The 15,294-nt window shown below is 41.0% G+C and overlaps 1 protein-coding gene across 5 annotated transcripts; it reads left to right on the top strand.

Moving 5' to 3' along the window:
* The first annotated feature begins 13 nt into the window (after positions 1–13).
* arfip1 (ADP-ribosylation factor interacting protein 1 (arfaptin 1)) lies at positions 14–13,905 on the top strand. Of its 5 annotated transcripts, none has more exons than XM_035636162.2 (10): positions 14–556; positions 1,958–2,343; positions 6,851–6,952; positions 7,744–7,852; positions 8,420–8,521; positions 9,690–9,802; positions 10,104–10,325; positions 10,556–10,713; positions 11,145–11,319; positions 11,412–13,905. In XM_035636162.2, the coding sequence occupies exons 2-10, from the start codon at positions 1,960–1,962 to the stop codon at positions 11,565–11,567; spliced, it is 1,521 nt and encodes a 506-aa protein (XP_035492055.1). In that variant the 5' UTR covers positions 14–556; positions 1,958–1,959; the 3' UTR covers positions 11,568–13,905. The 5 variants fall into 5 exon arrangements, with proteins under 5 accessions (XP_035492055.1, XP_035492057.1, XP_035492058.1 ...); XM_035636163.2 differs by lacking the exon at positions 14–556 and adding an exon at positions 638–1,270; XM_035636164.2 differs by lacking the exon at positions 8,420–8,521 and having other exon boundaries at positions 18–556.
* The last annotated feature ends 1,389 nt before the right edge of the window (positions 13,906–15,294 follow it).

The following is a 15,294-nucleotide window of genomic DNA, read 5'->3' on the forward strand; positions in this document are numbered from 1 at the left end:
GAAATTGAGTTGAAGCTGTAGCCACTTAGCCGGCTACAGGGAGAAAAGTTGCTGTTAGCTAGGCTGCTAACAGCATGCATTAGCCCTAGTGTCGTGTTCTGACCTCGAACCACTCGAGACCGCTCATTAAAAGTCATCGAACAAATCTAATTATGTCTTTTTTTAAATGTATATTTTAGAGATTGGACACAAAGTGCAAACGGCATGATGCAACAGCAGGGGGCGCGCTCTTCCAGCAAACGGCGTCGCCTGCTGCTGCTGCTGCTGCTTCTTCGCTTGACAGCCGACGGACGGGCCCCCGCAGCGCACCGCGGTGGAACAGTCTTCCGGGGTTTCAAAACCGCACGACCGGTGATCTCGTGGAGGAGAGTCGAGGGTTTGCCGATGAGAAGTTCGTGTCCGTGTGTCTGTGCAACGTCGACATTGACAAGCAGGCGTGCGACGCCCCTTCAAGTTAAGAAGCCCAGTGCGGCACCGAGCAGGGTTTTCAGTCAACTGCCGCCACCACGGCTAACAAGTCCACGGCTAAACCGTTAGCTACGCCCGCAGACAGCAGGTAACGTCAACTAAAGTTCTGCCCGTCGCCACTTCCACCCGTGGAACTGAGTTGCAAATGCATCGAAACGGTTGTGTCACTTTAACCACGTACAGCTTCTTCTCGTCGTGTCTGTGTGAAGTCCCGTGTGCTATCAGCTGTTTAGCCACGTTAGCTAACAACACGTCGCCGGTCTCTGTTACGTCCACGGTAACTCGGCGGTTCAGCATCCTGCTAGCCGCCCGGGAGGGCGAGAGTCGCGGGGAACTCGCCGACCGTATCACCGATCGTTCCATACTGCATGTGTGTTTAAAATGAAATAAAGTATTGTCATTACTTTCGGACACCCGTCGTTAGTCACGTGACTGCGCTGCAACAGGTAATTCACCTCGCATCGCTGAACGTTGGAGCCATTTCCGACTTGTCACGTCGCAACAGCTGTGATGTTTAACACGTATTCAGCATGAACACCTTCTACATTGCCTTGCGAGCAGTTAGCTCACATCTCTTCATCTATATATACATATATTTATATCCATGTATTACCCTAGTGACGGCTGATGTTCACCTGCCTTGTATGTGTATTGATCATCAGGAGCTTGAGATCAACACACGCAGCAATGTGCAAGTTTATACAACTAGTTCAAGGGCAAACCGATAAAACCCTGTGCCCTGCCAGTGATTTTAATCTCAGACAGAGAGTCGTCATAACAGATGATTTGTGATTTCTGGTTGGTAAGTAGTCTGAGTCTATAATGCCAAGTTTTCCACCCGTCCATCAATGTCCTTTTGGTCCTACTTGCCAGTATTACACAGGTAGATAGAAGGGATCTTGCGCTGACCCATCACAGCAGCTTTTCCACTCTTATTTGCAATTTTGTTTGGTAATTATTGAGTTTGTTTGTGTGAGAGAGAGAGAGCGAGAACATACCAGATGTTTCCAGTACACATGATCACTGTTGAAACAATAATTAAATATGTCGATATCAATGTCACCTAATTATTCCTAATTTTTTAACACAATTCATCATTTGTATTTGTCTTGATCTGTGCAAATGTGCCTGTTGATGTGTTATTTCTAGGTACCAACCTTAAAAAATTGTCACAATTTGTGAAACGGGTAAAAAAAAAAAAATCTGAAGCAGTAGCAAATAAAAAAATTTAAAAAAATTAAATTTTGATGCTTTACTAGAATTGAGAATCTTAGAAATGCATCTTTAACAGCAGTAAGTGTTGTGAAAGAGGGATTTCTTTTGTTCTCTCTGAAAAAGCAGATGCTTATCTAAATTAATTAATATAATAATACAAAAACATGTACAGAGTGGGGCCTGGGTACTATTGCACTGTAGTAGTGAAGTGCACTATAAGCAGTCAGCCAGCTTGGTAGGATCCATTCATACCCTCCTGTCTGTCTATTTTCAGGTATGTCTGAACTTAGTCTTGAGGCTGAATCGGGGAGGACCTCGGCCGAGGACCCTCAGATGGATTGTGAAGAGGCTGACAAAGCAGAGGAGAGTTTGAGTCAGGATGTGAAGCAGGGGAGCGTAGACGACAGTAGGGGAAGAGGTAGCACAGATGAGGTGCTGTACGACATTGATATTGACAGTGGTGAAGAAAATGCAGAAAACGGTGACGAGGATGCTCAGAAGGAGGATGAGGACACTCGGAGTGAGAGTGTGGCGACTTGCAGGGATGGCGATGCTGCACCCGAGTCTGGCAGTGTAGATAAATGGGGGCGGGAGACAAATCACCATGTAGACACCGCTGAAACGCCAGAGGAGAGTGGAGATTCTCACACTGAAACACAGGTGATATTTACCTTCGCTTTGGTCAGTCAGCCTTCTAGCACTTCCTTACAGTGCACGTTTTCATGTTGCTGTTTTGATCTTGATCTGCTGTGGAGGTGGTGGCGGGCTCTTTCCTGGCGTTTGTTTGTCTTTGTTTCTCTCCCTTTTTGTGTTGGTCGGTGCGTTTCAGATTCTTTTCTGCTTTGCTGGAGGTTTTAGGAGAAATAGCAGGTGTAGCCTTCGCTCATTGGGGCAGTTGGTGGCTTTCTTGCTGAGTCTAAGTGTGCTGATCTGTGATGTTCCTCATGTGTTTGGGGATAACCAAAGCTTTGCTGTTTTTTTGGCTTTGTATTACACTCGCTTGCCTCAAAGTTATTTATTCATTGTTATTTATCGTTTTTATTATTATGCAAAATACACTCACCAAGCACTTTATAAGGAACACCATAATGAGAAATGGACTGTATTCATATAGCGCTTTTCTAGTCTTATCGACCACCCAAAGCGTTTAACAGTTCAAGTCACATTCACACATTCATACAGCGCTTCTACTGTAAATAACACTTTTTCTATCTCACATCATTCATACACTGCCAGCTCAGCCTTCAGGGGCAAGTTCAGGGTTAAGTGTCTTGGCCCAAGGACACCTCGGCACACAGATTGGAGGAGGTGGGGATCCAACCTTCAACCTTTCCTCCTGAGCCACAGCCGCCCAATACGATTCTGGATATGGCCTCCCTTTGCCCGCGAAACAGCCCCAGTTCTTTGTGGCATGGATACCACAGGATGTTGGGAAAGTTCCTTTGAGATCCTGCTCCCCATGTTGCCACGACTACATCACATAATTTCTGCAGATTTGTCAACTGCACATTCATGCTGCCAATCTACTGATGTACCACATTAAAAAAAAAAAGATCTTTTGGATTCAGGTCTGGTGGCTGGTGAGGTCCCACTGAAGTACTGGGAATTCACTCTCGGGTTCTTGAAACTAGTTTGGTGCATTATAATTTTGGCGGTAGCCATTAGAAGATGAAGATCGCCATTAAAAGGGATGCACGTGGTCAGAAAGGGTGTGGCATTCAAACAATGATTGGCTGGTGTTACCCTCACCATTACACCACCAGCAGTAGCCTGGACAGTTGGATCCACAGATCCATGCAGTTGATGCCAAATTCTGACCCCACCGTCTGAGAGAATTCAAGATTCATCAAGCCAGGCTACGTTTTCTAGTTTCTAACGGTCTAGTCTTGTTGGGCCTGTTGCGACTGCGGCCTCAGATTCCTGTATTTGGCTGACAGGAGTGGAACCCGATGTGGTCTCCTGCTCTTGCAGCCCATCTGCCTCAGGTTTAACGTCCTGAGATGCTTTGCTTCTCACCATAGTCGTAAAGAGTAAGCTATCTGAGTTACCGTAGCCTTTTTCCGCCAGCTCCACAGAGTCTGGCCATTCTCCTCTGACTTCTCTCATCACCAAAGCGTTTCCGACCACAGAGCTGCCGCTCACTGGATGTTTTTTTTTTTCCAGACTCCATTCAGAATAAACACTTTAGAATGAGACTTTCAGAACTACTCAAACCAACCTACCTGACAGCAGAGATCACACTTCCCCATTCTGATGTCTGATTACAACATTAACCGAAGCTCCTGACCCGTATCTCACTAAATCTGGCTGTTTGGATCATTGCACAAAATATGCAGGTGTACAGGTGTTCCTAATAAAGTGCACAGTGAGTGTATATACAGTATGCATTGATATGATATGTTTGAGGCATTATTTGTTGGTTGTAGTATTCAGGGTTCCTGCTGTTAGTAAGTATACCCTCCTCTACAGACACACTGTAAATTAAATCACACATGATGCAAATACCATGTCCTCACAATGTTGTATGTTGGGTTTATAGAGAGCCCATGGATTCTACATGCTAACAGTCACATGGCTGGCAAAGTGAGACGGATTTGATCTCCTGACTGCACATTCTCGGGCAGTCCCACATTTCTTGTGTTAGTGGAATGTGTGACTCCTCAGGCTGTGGGCCCAGTGCCTGTATTCCACAGCAGATCGCAAGAATTTCAAATAGAAACTCCTTTTATTTAAAAAAAAAAGAAAGAATTGTAACCCTAAGTGTAGTATAGTTGTAATCCAGAATTCCCAGCATCCAGCATTGTGCGACGTGTGTGTAGCTCGAGAGGCAAGATGTGACTCTGTGCTCTTTGGCTGACGCAGCTAATTGCACAATTAGCTCATTGTTGTTATCCCTCGATCCCTCCCTCTCTCGTCAGGTTAGCTTGTATCCAGGATACTGCACTGCGGGGAATGGCAGACCATGACATGCCAAACCTTGCCCCTACATATTCCTGAGTAACTCACAGCAACTTAACTCCTCCACCAGGCCGACACTATTAGCAGGCTGTCCTGTAGAATGTTTGCAGATGGTGGGTGGAACCATTTTGGCTCTGAGAGCCCCCGATCATCTGTGGCTCCATGATTGAATTAGTTCCAGTATGTTTTACACACTCAAATCCAGCTTCGTGGAGCAAAATTGATTTTAGAAAAACCGCACTGTTCAGCAAATATTGGAAACAGTCTGTCTTTATTTACATTATTTATATATATTCTTTTAAATGCATGTAAGCTGAGATGTGCCTTTGTCAGACAGCCTGGTTAAACTTGGTGTGACAGAAGACTGTCAGGCAGGAGTCTGTCTTCTCGTCAGTAGGCGGCTGGACAAGCCAAGGAGTGCTGCCTGCCTCCGTGCAGGTGTCATATGGCCGTTAAGTATTTATGTCTGTCACATGACAACAGTCAAAGTTTTTGTCGCACATAAAATCATTTTTTAGTGCTTGACTTTGGTCTTTGGGCTGAGTTTATTCAAAGTCCTTACAACATATCTGGCATATCAGACATCTTTGATTATGGATTCTGGCTTTGAAGAAAGACATTTTTTTTTACTTCCATGGAAGAAAACACCCAAACAAACTCAGCTTCCTTACGCCCAGCTCTCATTCAAAACCGGTTTTAACCCTTTCTTAATGTATTTGATAATGTTTTTATCAATTAGTTACTTACTTTACTAAGATTTTATGTTTTGAGTTAAACTTTCTTTTTAAGAAACAGTAAATAAATATGTTTCTCATTATATTGTTTTCTCTCAATTGGACTGTTAACAATTCCTTTGAGTATTAGGTTACTTACTACTTTGTTTTTGAAATCCTCACACTTCCTACTTTGATTTTGTGTGTGCAGGTGCATCATTACAGGTTTGTGCAGTTCAAGTGTACCAGGATTATTTGGTCAATTCATACTCCCTACTAGAATCCGATATCAGTTGATTTAAACTCACACAGGGAAACCGGTCAGTTTAGACGAGACCCAGATCTTGTTACCTGGTGATCTGGTGGCTATTTACATTATTTACACACTGGTCGAGGGCCATAGATGACAGACCTTGTTCAAAGATCCAATAATTACCATAAAATAAAATTAACAATTCAGTGGTTCCCCCTTAGCCAGGTGTGTCATTACAGTGGTCTCATGCAGAGCTCTATAGTGATTAGGTATGTGGCATACTTCCCAAGTCCACAGTGATTAGGTCTGGTGGAAAAAAATACTAAAACTAGCAGAGCTGTATTTTCAGCCTGCAGCAATGGGCTATAGTCTGAACAAAACTCACATGGTCACAAATCTCCACCCTGGTGCTTCCTGGAATCCAGCAGCATGTAAATGTGCGGCGACGCAAGCCAATGTGTCACTGTGTCATTTGAATCCACACGGGCCGCGAATTTTGTGTTTTCATGAAGACTTAAACACGCCTATCATATGTTACGTTATGGAGAGCATTGTCCCGCGCATGCTCCTGCAGCACAAGATTTTCCAAATTAGACTACAAACGGACTAAACCATGACACAAAGGGTGCACTGAGGTAATTGATGTCACTTTTGAACATAAAGAAACACTGACATGAAAAACTAGAGAGTTGAAAATCGGTGTCCTTTTGTTTCACAAGAACAACAGTACGTATCCTGGGAAATGCTGCAATGCTGCAACATAACTGACTTAAAGCTCACTAAGCCGCCCATCCTCCATCCTGTCCTCCAGATGAACGAGAAAGGAACTGTTGAGAAAGTATGGGTTGGACAGAACAGTTACATTCTATTAGTAATTAGCTGGGCTTGGACAATTTGGATACATATCTTCAATTTTTTATATCTATGTACTGTATTCATTGTATGTTTTAGGTATTAGATTGTTGAATAATCACACTTTTCATGGTTTCATTGCATTCAACCACACCGCTGTTAGATGTGAAGCAAAACTGTCATATCTACAAATTATGTTGTTTTGTACCTTTTTTTTTTTAGGACTTATTGGTCCAGGCCAATAACTTCCACAATGGCTGTGTCCACAAGATGGCAGTCCACAGCTACTGTGTCCACCTAGTGGACCCTGAGTCTTAATGATGAGCTCTCTTCAGGCTGTCAGGGGAAGCTCTGGGCAATAACCTGCTTCATTTCACCTTCCCCATTATAGGAAAGCACTATGGCTGAGGAGTCCCATAGAAGCTCAGCCGCTGAGATTCCAGTCACCAGCAATGGAGACCTGGACCAGAGCCCTGAGACAGTATTCCAGAGGGTAAGAGTTTATTCAGAGACGTTTGAGAAAGTGTACTGGCTTCCCAAGCAAAACTTTTAATAGGCCCTCAAGGTCCTTGGATTGAAAGATGATGTCTTTGACAACAACAACACCGCCCATTGTTATGACACGTGTCCGTGATATCATCTCTACATCTGGATTGAAATAACAGCAAAAGAAATTGCAAAATCAGTGTCTTCGGTTGCATTTGCAAAATAGTGGAACTGAAACTAACAGATATTTTCATTCGTAGCAAACTCATATAAGACACAAAAGTGTGAAAATGTCTTGATTTCCCTTAACACAAGGAGAATTCAAATTGACCAACAACTCAGATATTCAGTTATTTAATGGTTTAGAAAAGTGTTAAATCTTGACATTTTAATGTCTGGAACCCAAAAATGTATTTGACATTCATAAGTTGAAAAATACTTTTTGTCAAAGTTGTTGCATATTCATTTATGGCAACTGATTAATAGACATAGTTACAGATCTACAGGGTATGTTTCAGTCTCTGTCGCAGGGGTGAACTCTGACAGTCAAGGTGAGAAGTAGCTACAGGAGTGACTGATCCAAACAGTAGCTGGGATATCTCAGCTAAGGTTAGTGATATTTTCACCAAAGATAGAAGTTATTCTATCTATTTTTTGGTGATTCACTTTTACACCAATGGATTTCAGGAGTTAGGTATAGAGTCACAGGTGCCTGTTGAATTTTTGGAGTACACCAAACCCTTTACAGACCTTTGCTGCCTGTCTGCATGGAACAACTAACCCTGTGTGTTTCCACAGGACTCGTATCCCAGCGGCCCTAACCCCCTAAACTTCTCAGAGTCCTGTGTTGCCTCCAGTGACTTTGCTTCAACAACAGAGGGAATCATTGAATCAGGACCATACAAAGGTAAACAATCCACTTCCCATTTTTACTGTTATTGTCTGAGTTTTGTGTATGTCTCACTGACTTTTGTGATGCAGCAGCTCATTAGAAACTCCTAAGGCCTTGTCAGCTTGTTACATTATTTGATTTCTTTGCAGCATTCAGCGTTTACAAACCGTCCCATGCTCTGTGTATTCCCAGTGGCTGCACTTATGGTTTTTCAATGTCTATGAAATTTGAATTTGTGAAGGCGGACATCCAATTGAATTTAATGAGCTTCCTCTGATCTCCAGGTTGTAACCCTCCTTTCCTTTTCATCATCACGCCCCTTATTACAAATGCAAATAAAAATCTCCCCATAGAGCAGCAAGCTGTTGTTGACCGTTTGACTAAATGTTGCCATGGCTATTTTCCATGTTATTTACAATGGATGAGGTAGGCTTTTGTTCATTAACACATTCATCCTTCAACACCGGAAGAGCGAAAAACAACAACTGAAGGGGATATCAACATCAATTCAAAATTCCCCCTTGCACTTGTGCAGACGGAACGCTGACATACTAACGAATCCTAACTCTGAATATCTCCCAGGGTCAGCAAGCCTGCCCACGTCTCCCGTGGCACCTGTAACTCCCAGCTCGGCTGTTGCTAGCCGCCTGGCGCGCTCTGCCAGCGATAGTCAGGCTGAGACAGGTACTCGCAGTGATGGGAGTATGAACAAGATGATACTGAATCATCACCATAATTTGCACACTAAATTAACCACAATCTACTGCACCTTTCTGGGTTTTCATCAGTTTCTTCACCTCTCCTTGTTCCCACAGGCTGTGCTCCATTCAGAATAAAACCTCTCTTCCTCTCCTTTCCTGTTTAATGGCTCTGCAAGCTTTGCCTTTGCATAAGTCTTGGGATAATTGAAGTAGTTCTCTGCTTTGCAATGGCTAATTGCAAGTGTTGGTATTCTCCTTAGAGGCATTTTCCTAAGATCTAGAGATCTGTAGATCCAATGCATTTTCTTGATGCCCAACGCATTCGCTTGGCTTGGAAAGAAAACTGCTTTCACGTTTAATCTCGTTGGGATTTTTCCCGCTTGCAACCTTTGTCCTCGCAAAAGTTGGCACCCAAAGTCCCGCTCTGTGGAGCCCAACAACTGACTAAATGTAGTGAAAGCTAGCACAATAGAAATATACTGGGATAAATAATATTGTTTATTTAAATTATGTGTTAAAAGAAGTATACATCTTATACTTTACCTTCAACTTCAAATCAAAATCAAATCAATTAATCGATTTTACCACTTCTAAATATAACCTTGACCTCAATGAAAACAAGACGCGCTCATAAGCTAGCTAGCTATCTTAGCATTAGCTTGTTGGCTAAAGGTATATAGCATTTTTTTACACTACATTTTAGCTATTTAACATTATTGTTTATTGATGTATATTGTTTTTTATTTTATTTTTAATTATTATTATTTTATTTTTTATTTTTCAGATAACCCTTACCTACACTTTTTCGGTTCCAGGGCTCCATATCTTTCAGTATTTCCCATCTGTGCCCAGAACTCAGTGAAGCACTATTAATCCCTTTTACTGCGATTATTAGCATCATGACTAATTGTTTTTTCCTGATTATTGAATAATCAAAGATGTCATCAGTGTTTTCTAATGCCTTTTTAATTTAGCATTGTGTGTCTGTGTTGGATTTTCAGTGTCTTCGCAACAATCTAATTACAACTTCTTCTTTTTTTATAACTGGAAAACTTGACATGTAACTCCCTAATTTTCACCTCACCATTCTAGTCTGCAAATCCAGTAGCGTAATTGCTCACTAAATGAATGAATGACTTTTAATTGTTCAGGCGCAATGAACGCACAGCCAGTCGGTGGAGCACTGGTCCTTTCAGATGACTTAAAGAACCCCGCCATGGAAAAACTGGACCTAGTGAGAAAGTGGAGCATCAACACATATAAAGTAATCCTCTCTGTCCTTGATTTATTTTTATGTCCCTCCTTTATTCTGCCACACCTCTCTTAGCCTCTTTATCTCTCAGTTAATTAGGATGTGGAAAAGTGAATTATGCCCCAAACTGAAGTCTGCAATAACTGATATCTTGTTGTAGACTTTGCAGTTTGGCTATACTCTGTCATTTAGATGTTCTCTTTCATCCCTCTGTCTCCTCCTCCTCTTTTGAGTTAAATACAAACTCCCCACAGTCACCAGTGGCTTTCTAAAATTGTATTGTGTGTGTTACTAAGCTTGCTTTCCTCTACAGTGTACCAGGCAGATCCTGTCAGAGAAGCTGGGTCGAGGCTCGAAGACCGTCGACCTGGAGCTAGAGGCTCAGATCGAAGTCTTGCGTGACAACAAGAGAAAGTACCAGAATGTGATCAAGCTGGCTCAGACGCTGGCCAATCAGCTGTCCCAGATGATGCAGACGCAGAGGCAGCTGGGCGACGCCTTTGCCGACCTCAGCCTCAAGTCACCAGAACTCCATGTGAGTCCATCTATTTTTCAACATTGAAATCAATCAGATTAGGAACATAGGGATAAGTTGTTATCATCTTTAACTAAGTTTACCAGTTATATGTATTGATTTTTGGATTATTCCAGAAGCAACTCTGATCCCATAGATTACAATTTCTTGTCCTGTGGGTAAACCAATAAATAATAATAAATGTGCCTGTTTTAATAATACTTATGCATGTGTGTATAATTGTGTTTCAGGAGGAGTTTGGTTACAATGCTGACACCCAAAAGCTTTTGTCTAAAAATGGAGAGACACTGCTGGGTGCTATCACCTTCTTCATCGCCAGTGTGAACACACTCGTGGACAAGACAATCGAAGACACCATGATTAACATCAAACAGTATGAAGTAGCCAGGTAATGTGTACAAATATGTTTGACCTTCATAGAACCATTTGGAGGAATCTTGCTAATGACAACCAAAATAGAAAAATGTTGGGACACAAGACCAAAGCAATGAACTAAAAGACGTTAAAATGCTCCGTAAAACTGAGGTGACCTGCAGAGCCACGTGACAATTCACCATGAGCAACATTTTTACACAACACAAAGTCATCTGACACATTCTAATATACAAATATTGATTAGAGCATTTTAAAGAGTCAAAACAATGTCAAAAAGTTTTGTTGACATAATAATATATATATAACTGGTGAACTGGAGCTGCGCCGCAGAAGATACGTTAGTCATTGGTTAACTTCTGCCAACCTTGCACTTGTAATATGTCTTGTAATGTGGGATGTTTCCATGCACATTCTGATGATGTTTAAATCATGTCACATCCGTAGGGTTGAGTACGATGCATACCGCACAGATTTGGAGGAGTTGAATTTGGGGCCGCGTGATGCCATCACCATGCCCAAGATCGAGCAGTCGCAGCAGCAGTTCCAGCTCCACCGTGAGAAGTACGAGAGGATGCGAAACGACGTTTCTGTCAAGCTTAAGTTCCTGGAGGAGAACAAGGTCAGCTAGAGCCGAGCTCTGCCCAAGACATATCGGCTTAAAGTTCAATGTGCTCATCGTCTCCTTTTTTTCCTCTCCCTGTTCTCAAACAGGTGAAGGTTTTGCACAATCAACTCATCCTGTTCCACAATGCCATCGCTGCGTACTACGCTGGAAACCAACAGCAGCTGGAACAGACACTCAAGCAGTTCCACATCAAGTTGAAAATGCCAGGTGCGGACAGTCCGTCTTGGCTGGAAGAGCACTAATCACTCGTTCCAAAGCCACAGTGGCTCAGTTTGGGGTTTTGACAGGAATTGTCAAATTGTACAAATAAACAACAGGGAAACCCTCTTCTCCCTTCAACTCTACAGTCGCTGATTTTCAAAATCTATGAATTGTTAATCTTTTAATGAAAATGTGCAAAAGAAAAAAAACAACAATCTGTTTTACTCTTGATCTTAAACAATTCTTTTCATCTTTACAGGTAAATAATAGGAAATGCACTTTTACGCTGTTTGACAAAAAATGTTGAACAGGAGTTGCTGCATTAAACACATCGGGAAACTGTTAATGGCCTTTTTGTATTGCAGCTTATGAATGTTGTATCCCAGCGCGGCAGACACGCTGGCTCTGTAAGAGCAGCTGCAGGATCGGAAACGTCTGCCATTTTATTCACACTATTGACATCGCCCCAACCAGCTTGGCTGAGATCGGGATGCATGCTTAATCAGGAAAAAATATTTTTCAACATATATATTTAAGATTTGCCTTGACATGTGTTGTGATAAACGGGGCACAATTGCTTTCAGATGTCAGATGGAATTTTGCACTTGCGAAGTGATCGCCATACCAGCAAAGTCTGATTAAAGTGGCAGTTTGATATTTTAGGAAATATATTTTATTTCGATTTTCTTGCATAGAATTAAATGAGATGATCAACACCATCTTGTACATGTCAGTTTTGAAAGCCAGCAACTGGTTAGTTGGTTAGCATAAAGACTAGAAACAGTTAGCATGACCATGTCCAGAAGTTAAAAAAAAAAAAAAAAACCCTACCCTCTAAATGACACTAATACTAAAACCAAAGTGAAAAAAAACAACAACCATTTTGTGGTTTTGTGGCTGTTTCCCTATTTCCATTCTTTATGCTAAGCTAACCGACTGCTATAGCTTCATATTAAACTGACACAGGTATGGAGGATGGTATGGATCTTCTCATATTCTTGTTCAAGTATTCCCCAAAATGTCAAACTGCTCCTTTTTTTAAACAGAGATTTAAGAGTTGACAATAAATGCCATTTTGTCATATTATTATGTCGCTGTTCCTACCGGTCCCATCTCAGTGGACAGCTCCAAGTACAATCACTCAGACCACGTATGTTTGTCCGGAACACATTTGAAGGAGCGCCGACTCAATTGACGTCCTCTGCGTAATGGAAGCCAATATTAATTTGTACTCGGTCAGTTGTTTCTCAAATAGTGTCACCTCGCTGTGTCCACAACGCCTGACGCCTTTGAAAAGCTCAGAGATACTCGTATATTACAAGCTATTTGATTTGCCTGGAACACGCCACATTGGTGCCTCCCCATTGGTTAAAAATGACGGCGCATTTGATCTTTACTAAAACAAATGATTTTAAGAATTACCCTGTTTTTCATATGACTGAATGAGTATGTCTCGTGTTAAATTCCAGAGAAAATGAAGGACCAGTCTTACGTGACGAAACGTGCCTTGATTTCATAATTTCTTTCCGCTCTACTCCTTCGTGCTAACTGGTCTTACTGTTGGAGACGGGCGCTCTCACTACCAGTTTTCAGGACCAACTCTCGATGGCCGAGAATGGACCAGACGCATGAACAAACATACACTCCAGTGATATAGGTAAAGCCTGTATCATGTCTAAACACTCCGTACGTTTGTTTTTAATAGAAAAAGGTCCATTGACTTCGGAGAGTCTCAATCTGTTTGAAGAGATGCTGTTCTGATGGGTATTTATCCATTTGCACACATGCATATTTATGCATTGGAGACTAATTGCAAAAAATCGCTAAGAACTATGATATGTAAGGTGTAAACCAAAATACAATGATGATGAGAAACTTTTTTTGTCTTTTGTAAAAAAAAAAAATTAAAAGACCAGCAGACCTTTACCTGAGCTGCTAACGGTTTCCTTCATTGGGCTTTATATAAAAGTATATTTTTCAAAGGGGACTAATGCGCTCTGGTGTTTATAACCAGCTGTCATGTCTTCACCTTGTCGATTTGTACTTTGACTATGGCTCACTGTAGCGATTTGAGGGTTGTGAACCTTGACCATTTCCCCGAAATAGGTGCATATATATATATATATATATATATATATATATATATATATATTTGTAGTTTTCTCTATTTTACCTTGTCTATGACCAATGCGGCCATTTGGCTTCGTTTGTGGTTGTTTGGTTGTTGTTTTTTCCTCAAGACCTACAGAACGATGTGATAGTACTAGTGTGTACTAGTGGATCTCTTCCTTTGTATTAATGAAACGTAAACAAGTGGCGAGTTAAAAAGGAATCAGAATTTCGTGTTACCTCTTTGGGGAAATAAAAGTTTCAATTCTTTAAGTGTCTGTTATTTTTGTTGAGGTTTTTTTTTTTTTTAAGCTTGTAAATGGAAAGTTACACCCAGGACAGGGGCCAACAAAGAAATATGAAGCACGGTAACATCTTATAGTACATTTGGCGTGTTGACAGTGGGCAACAGAATAGATGCAGACAGTATCACAGATGGGGCTAAAAAAAAAGCTTATTACAAGAATTTACAATTTAAGTCGACCTGTTGTGCCTCATCTTGTTTTTTTATTTTACTTATTCCTTTTCTAATAAAAAGCGGCAGATTATTACACAGTCTCTTCTATTATTCACTTATGGATTCAAATCGCTGTAGTCAACTGAGACGTGTTTACTCAAGTCCAGGTGCTGTTTAGATTCATGTCTAGGTTCATAATTACAAACCCACCACACCCACATGTATACATTTAAAAGGATCTGGTTAATCCTCAGACGCTGCTGAACGCCGTCTCAGTGGTGTGTTTTATCTGTAGGTCCACACTGTCAATCAAATCTGGATCTTCAGAATGGTTTACAGAATAAGCATATACTTGTAGCAACAGTTACATTTTCAATGAAATTAATCTAAACAATTTGGTGCTGACAGTCATGCACGCTTTGTACACAGAACAATAGTATGGCACAATTTTAACGTGAGAATGTCTCAAAAAGGGATTTTGTAGTTATTGTGGAAACAGTGGAGGGGTGTACGGATATTCTCAAAGCACTGCAGAGACCTATTTGTGCATATGAATGGATGGAGATTAAAGCCAAATTGCCTTTGGCACTTTTTATCTAGTAACATTTAATCTTTTTCCAAAAATCACCTGAATAGATAGATAGATATCCAGTAACTCACAGATAAATCATCAATACACCAACAATAAAAAAAAAGGCCAGAAAAAGTCATGTATAAAAAAAAAGAAATACACCTATAATCAATGTTATTATTTTTTTCAAATGATCAATCTATTGATTCAACTACTTTAGTTTAGCAAAAAGTTTAATTAAAAAATACACATTTTAGAAATTAGAATGTTTTGTTAGAGTTGGAGTTACATTTAGGGCAGCAACTAACCATTATTTTCATAATCCATTAATCTGTCCATTATTTTCCCGATCAACCGATTAGTCGCCATAAAATATCAAAACAATGGCGAAAAATGTTGATCGTGTGTTCCCCAACCCCAAAATTGATGTGTTGGTTTTTTTCCACACACCAAAGATAATCAGTTCACTGTCACACAGGAGCAAAGAAACCAGAGAAACATTCAGAACTTCTTTTTTTTCTCCATAAAAACTACTTGATTCATCGCTTATCAAAATAGTGGGCGATTAATTAAGCAGTCGATATGTAATCGATTAACTGCTGCAGCTCTAGTTACATGATCTCACCTGAAC

This window comes from Scophthalmus maximus, chromosome 8 (assembly GCF_022379125.1).
Source record: "Scophthalmus maximus strain ysfricsl-2021 chromosome 8, ASM2237912v1, whole genome shotgun sequence".
Lineage (NCBI taxonomy): Eukaryota > Metazoa > Chordata > Actinopteri > Pleuronectiformes > Scophthalmidae > Scophthalmus > Scophthalmus maximus.

Coding starts and splice junctions, on each gene's coding strand:
- arfip1 (XM_035636162.2), top strand. CDS start 1,960: ATGTCTGAACTTAGTCTTGAGGCTGAATCGGGGAGGACCTCGGCCGAG. Junction 9,803..10,103: donor GGAGCATCAACACATATAAA/GTAATCCTCTCT, acceptor TTTCCTCTACAG/TGTACCAGGCAGATCCTGTC. Junction 10,326..10,555: donor TCAAGTCACCAGAACTCCAT/GTGAGTCCATCT, acceptor ATTGTGTTTCAG/GAGGAGTTTGGTTACAATGC.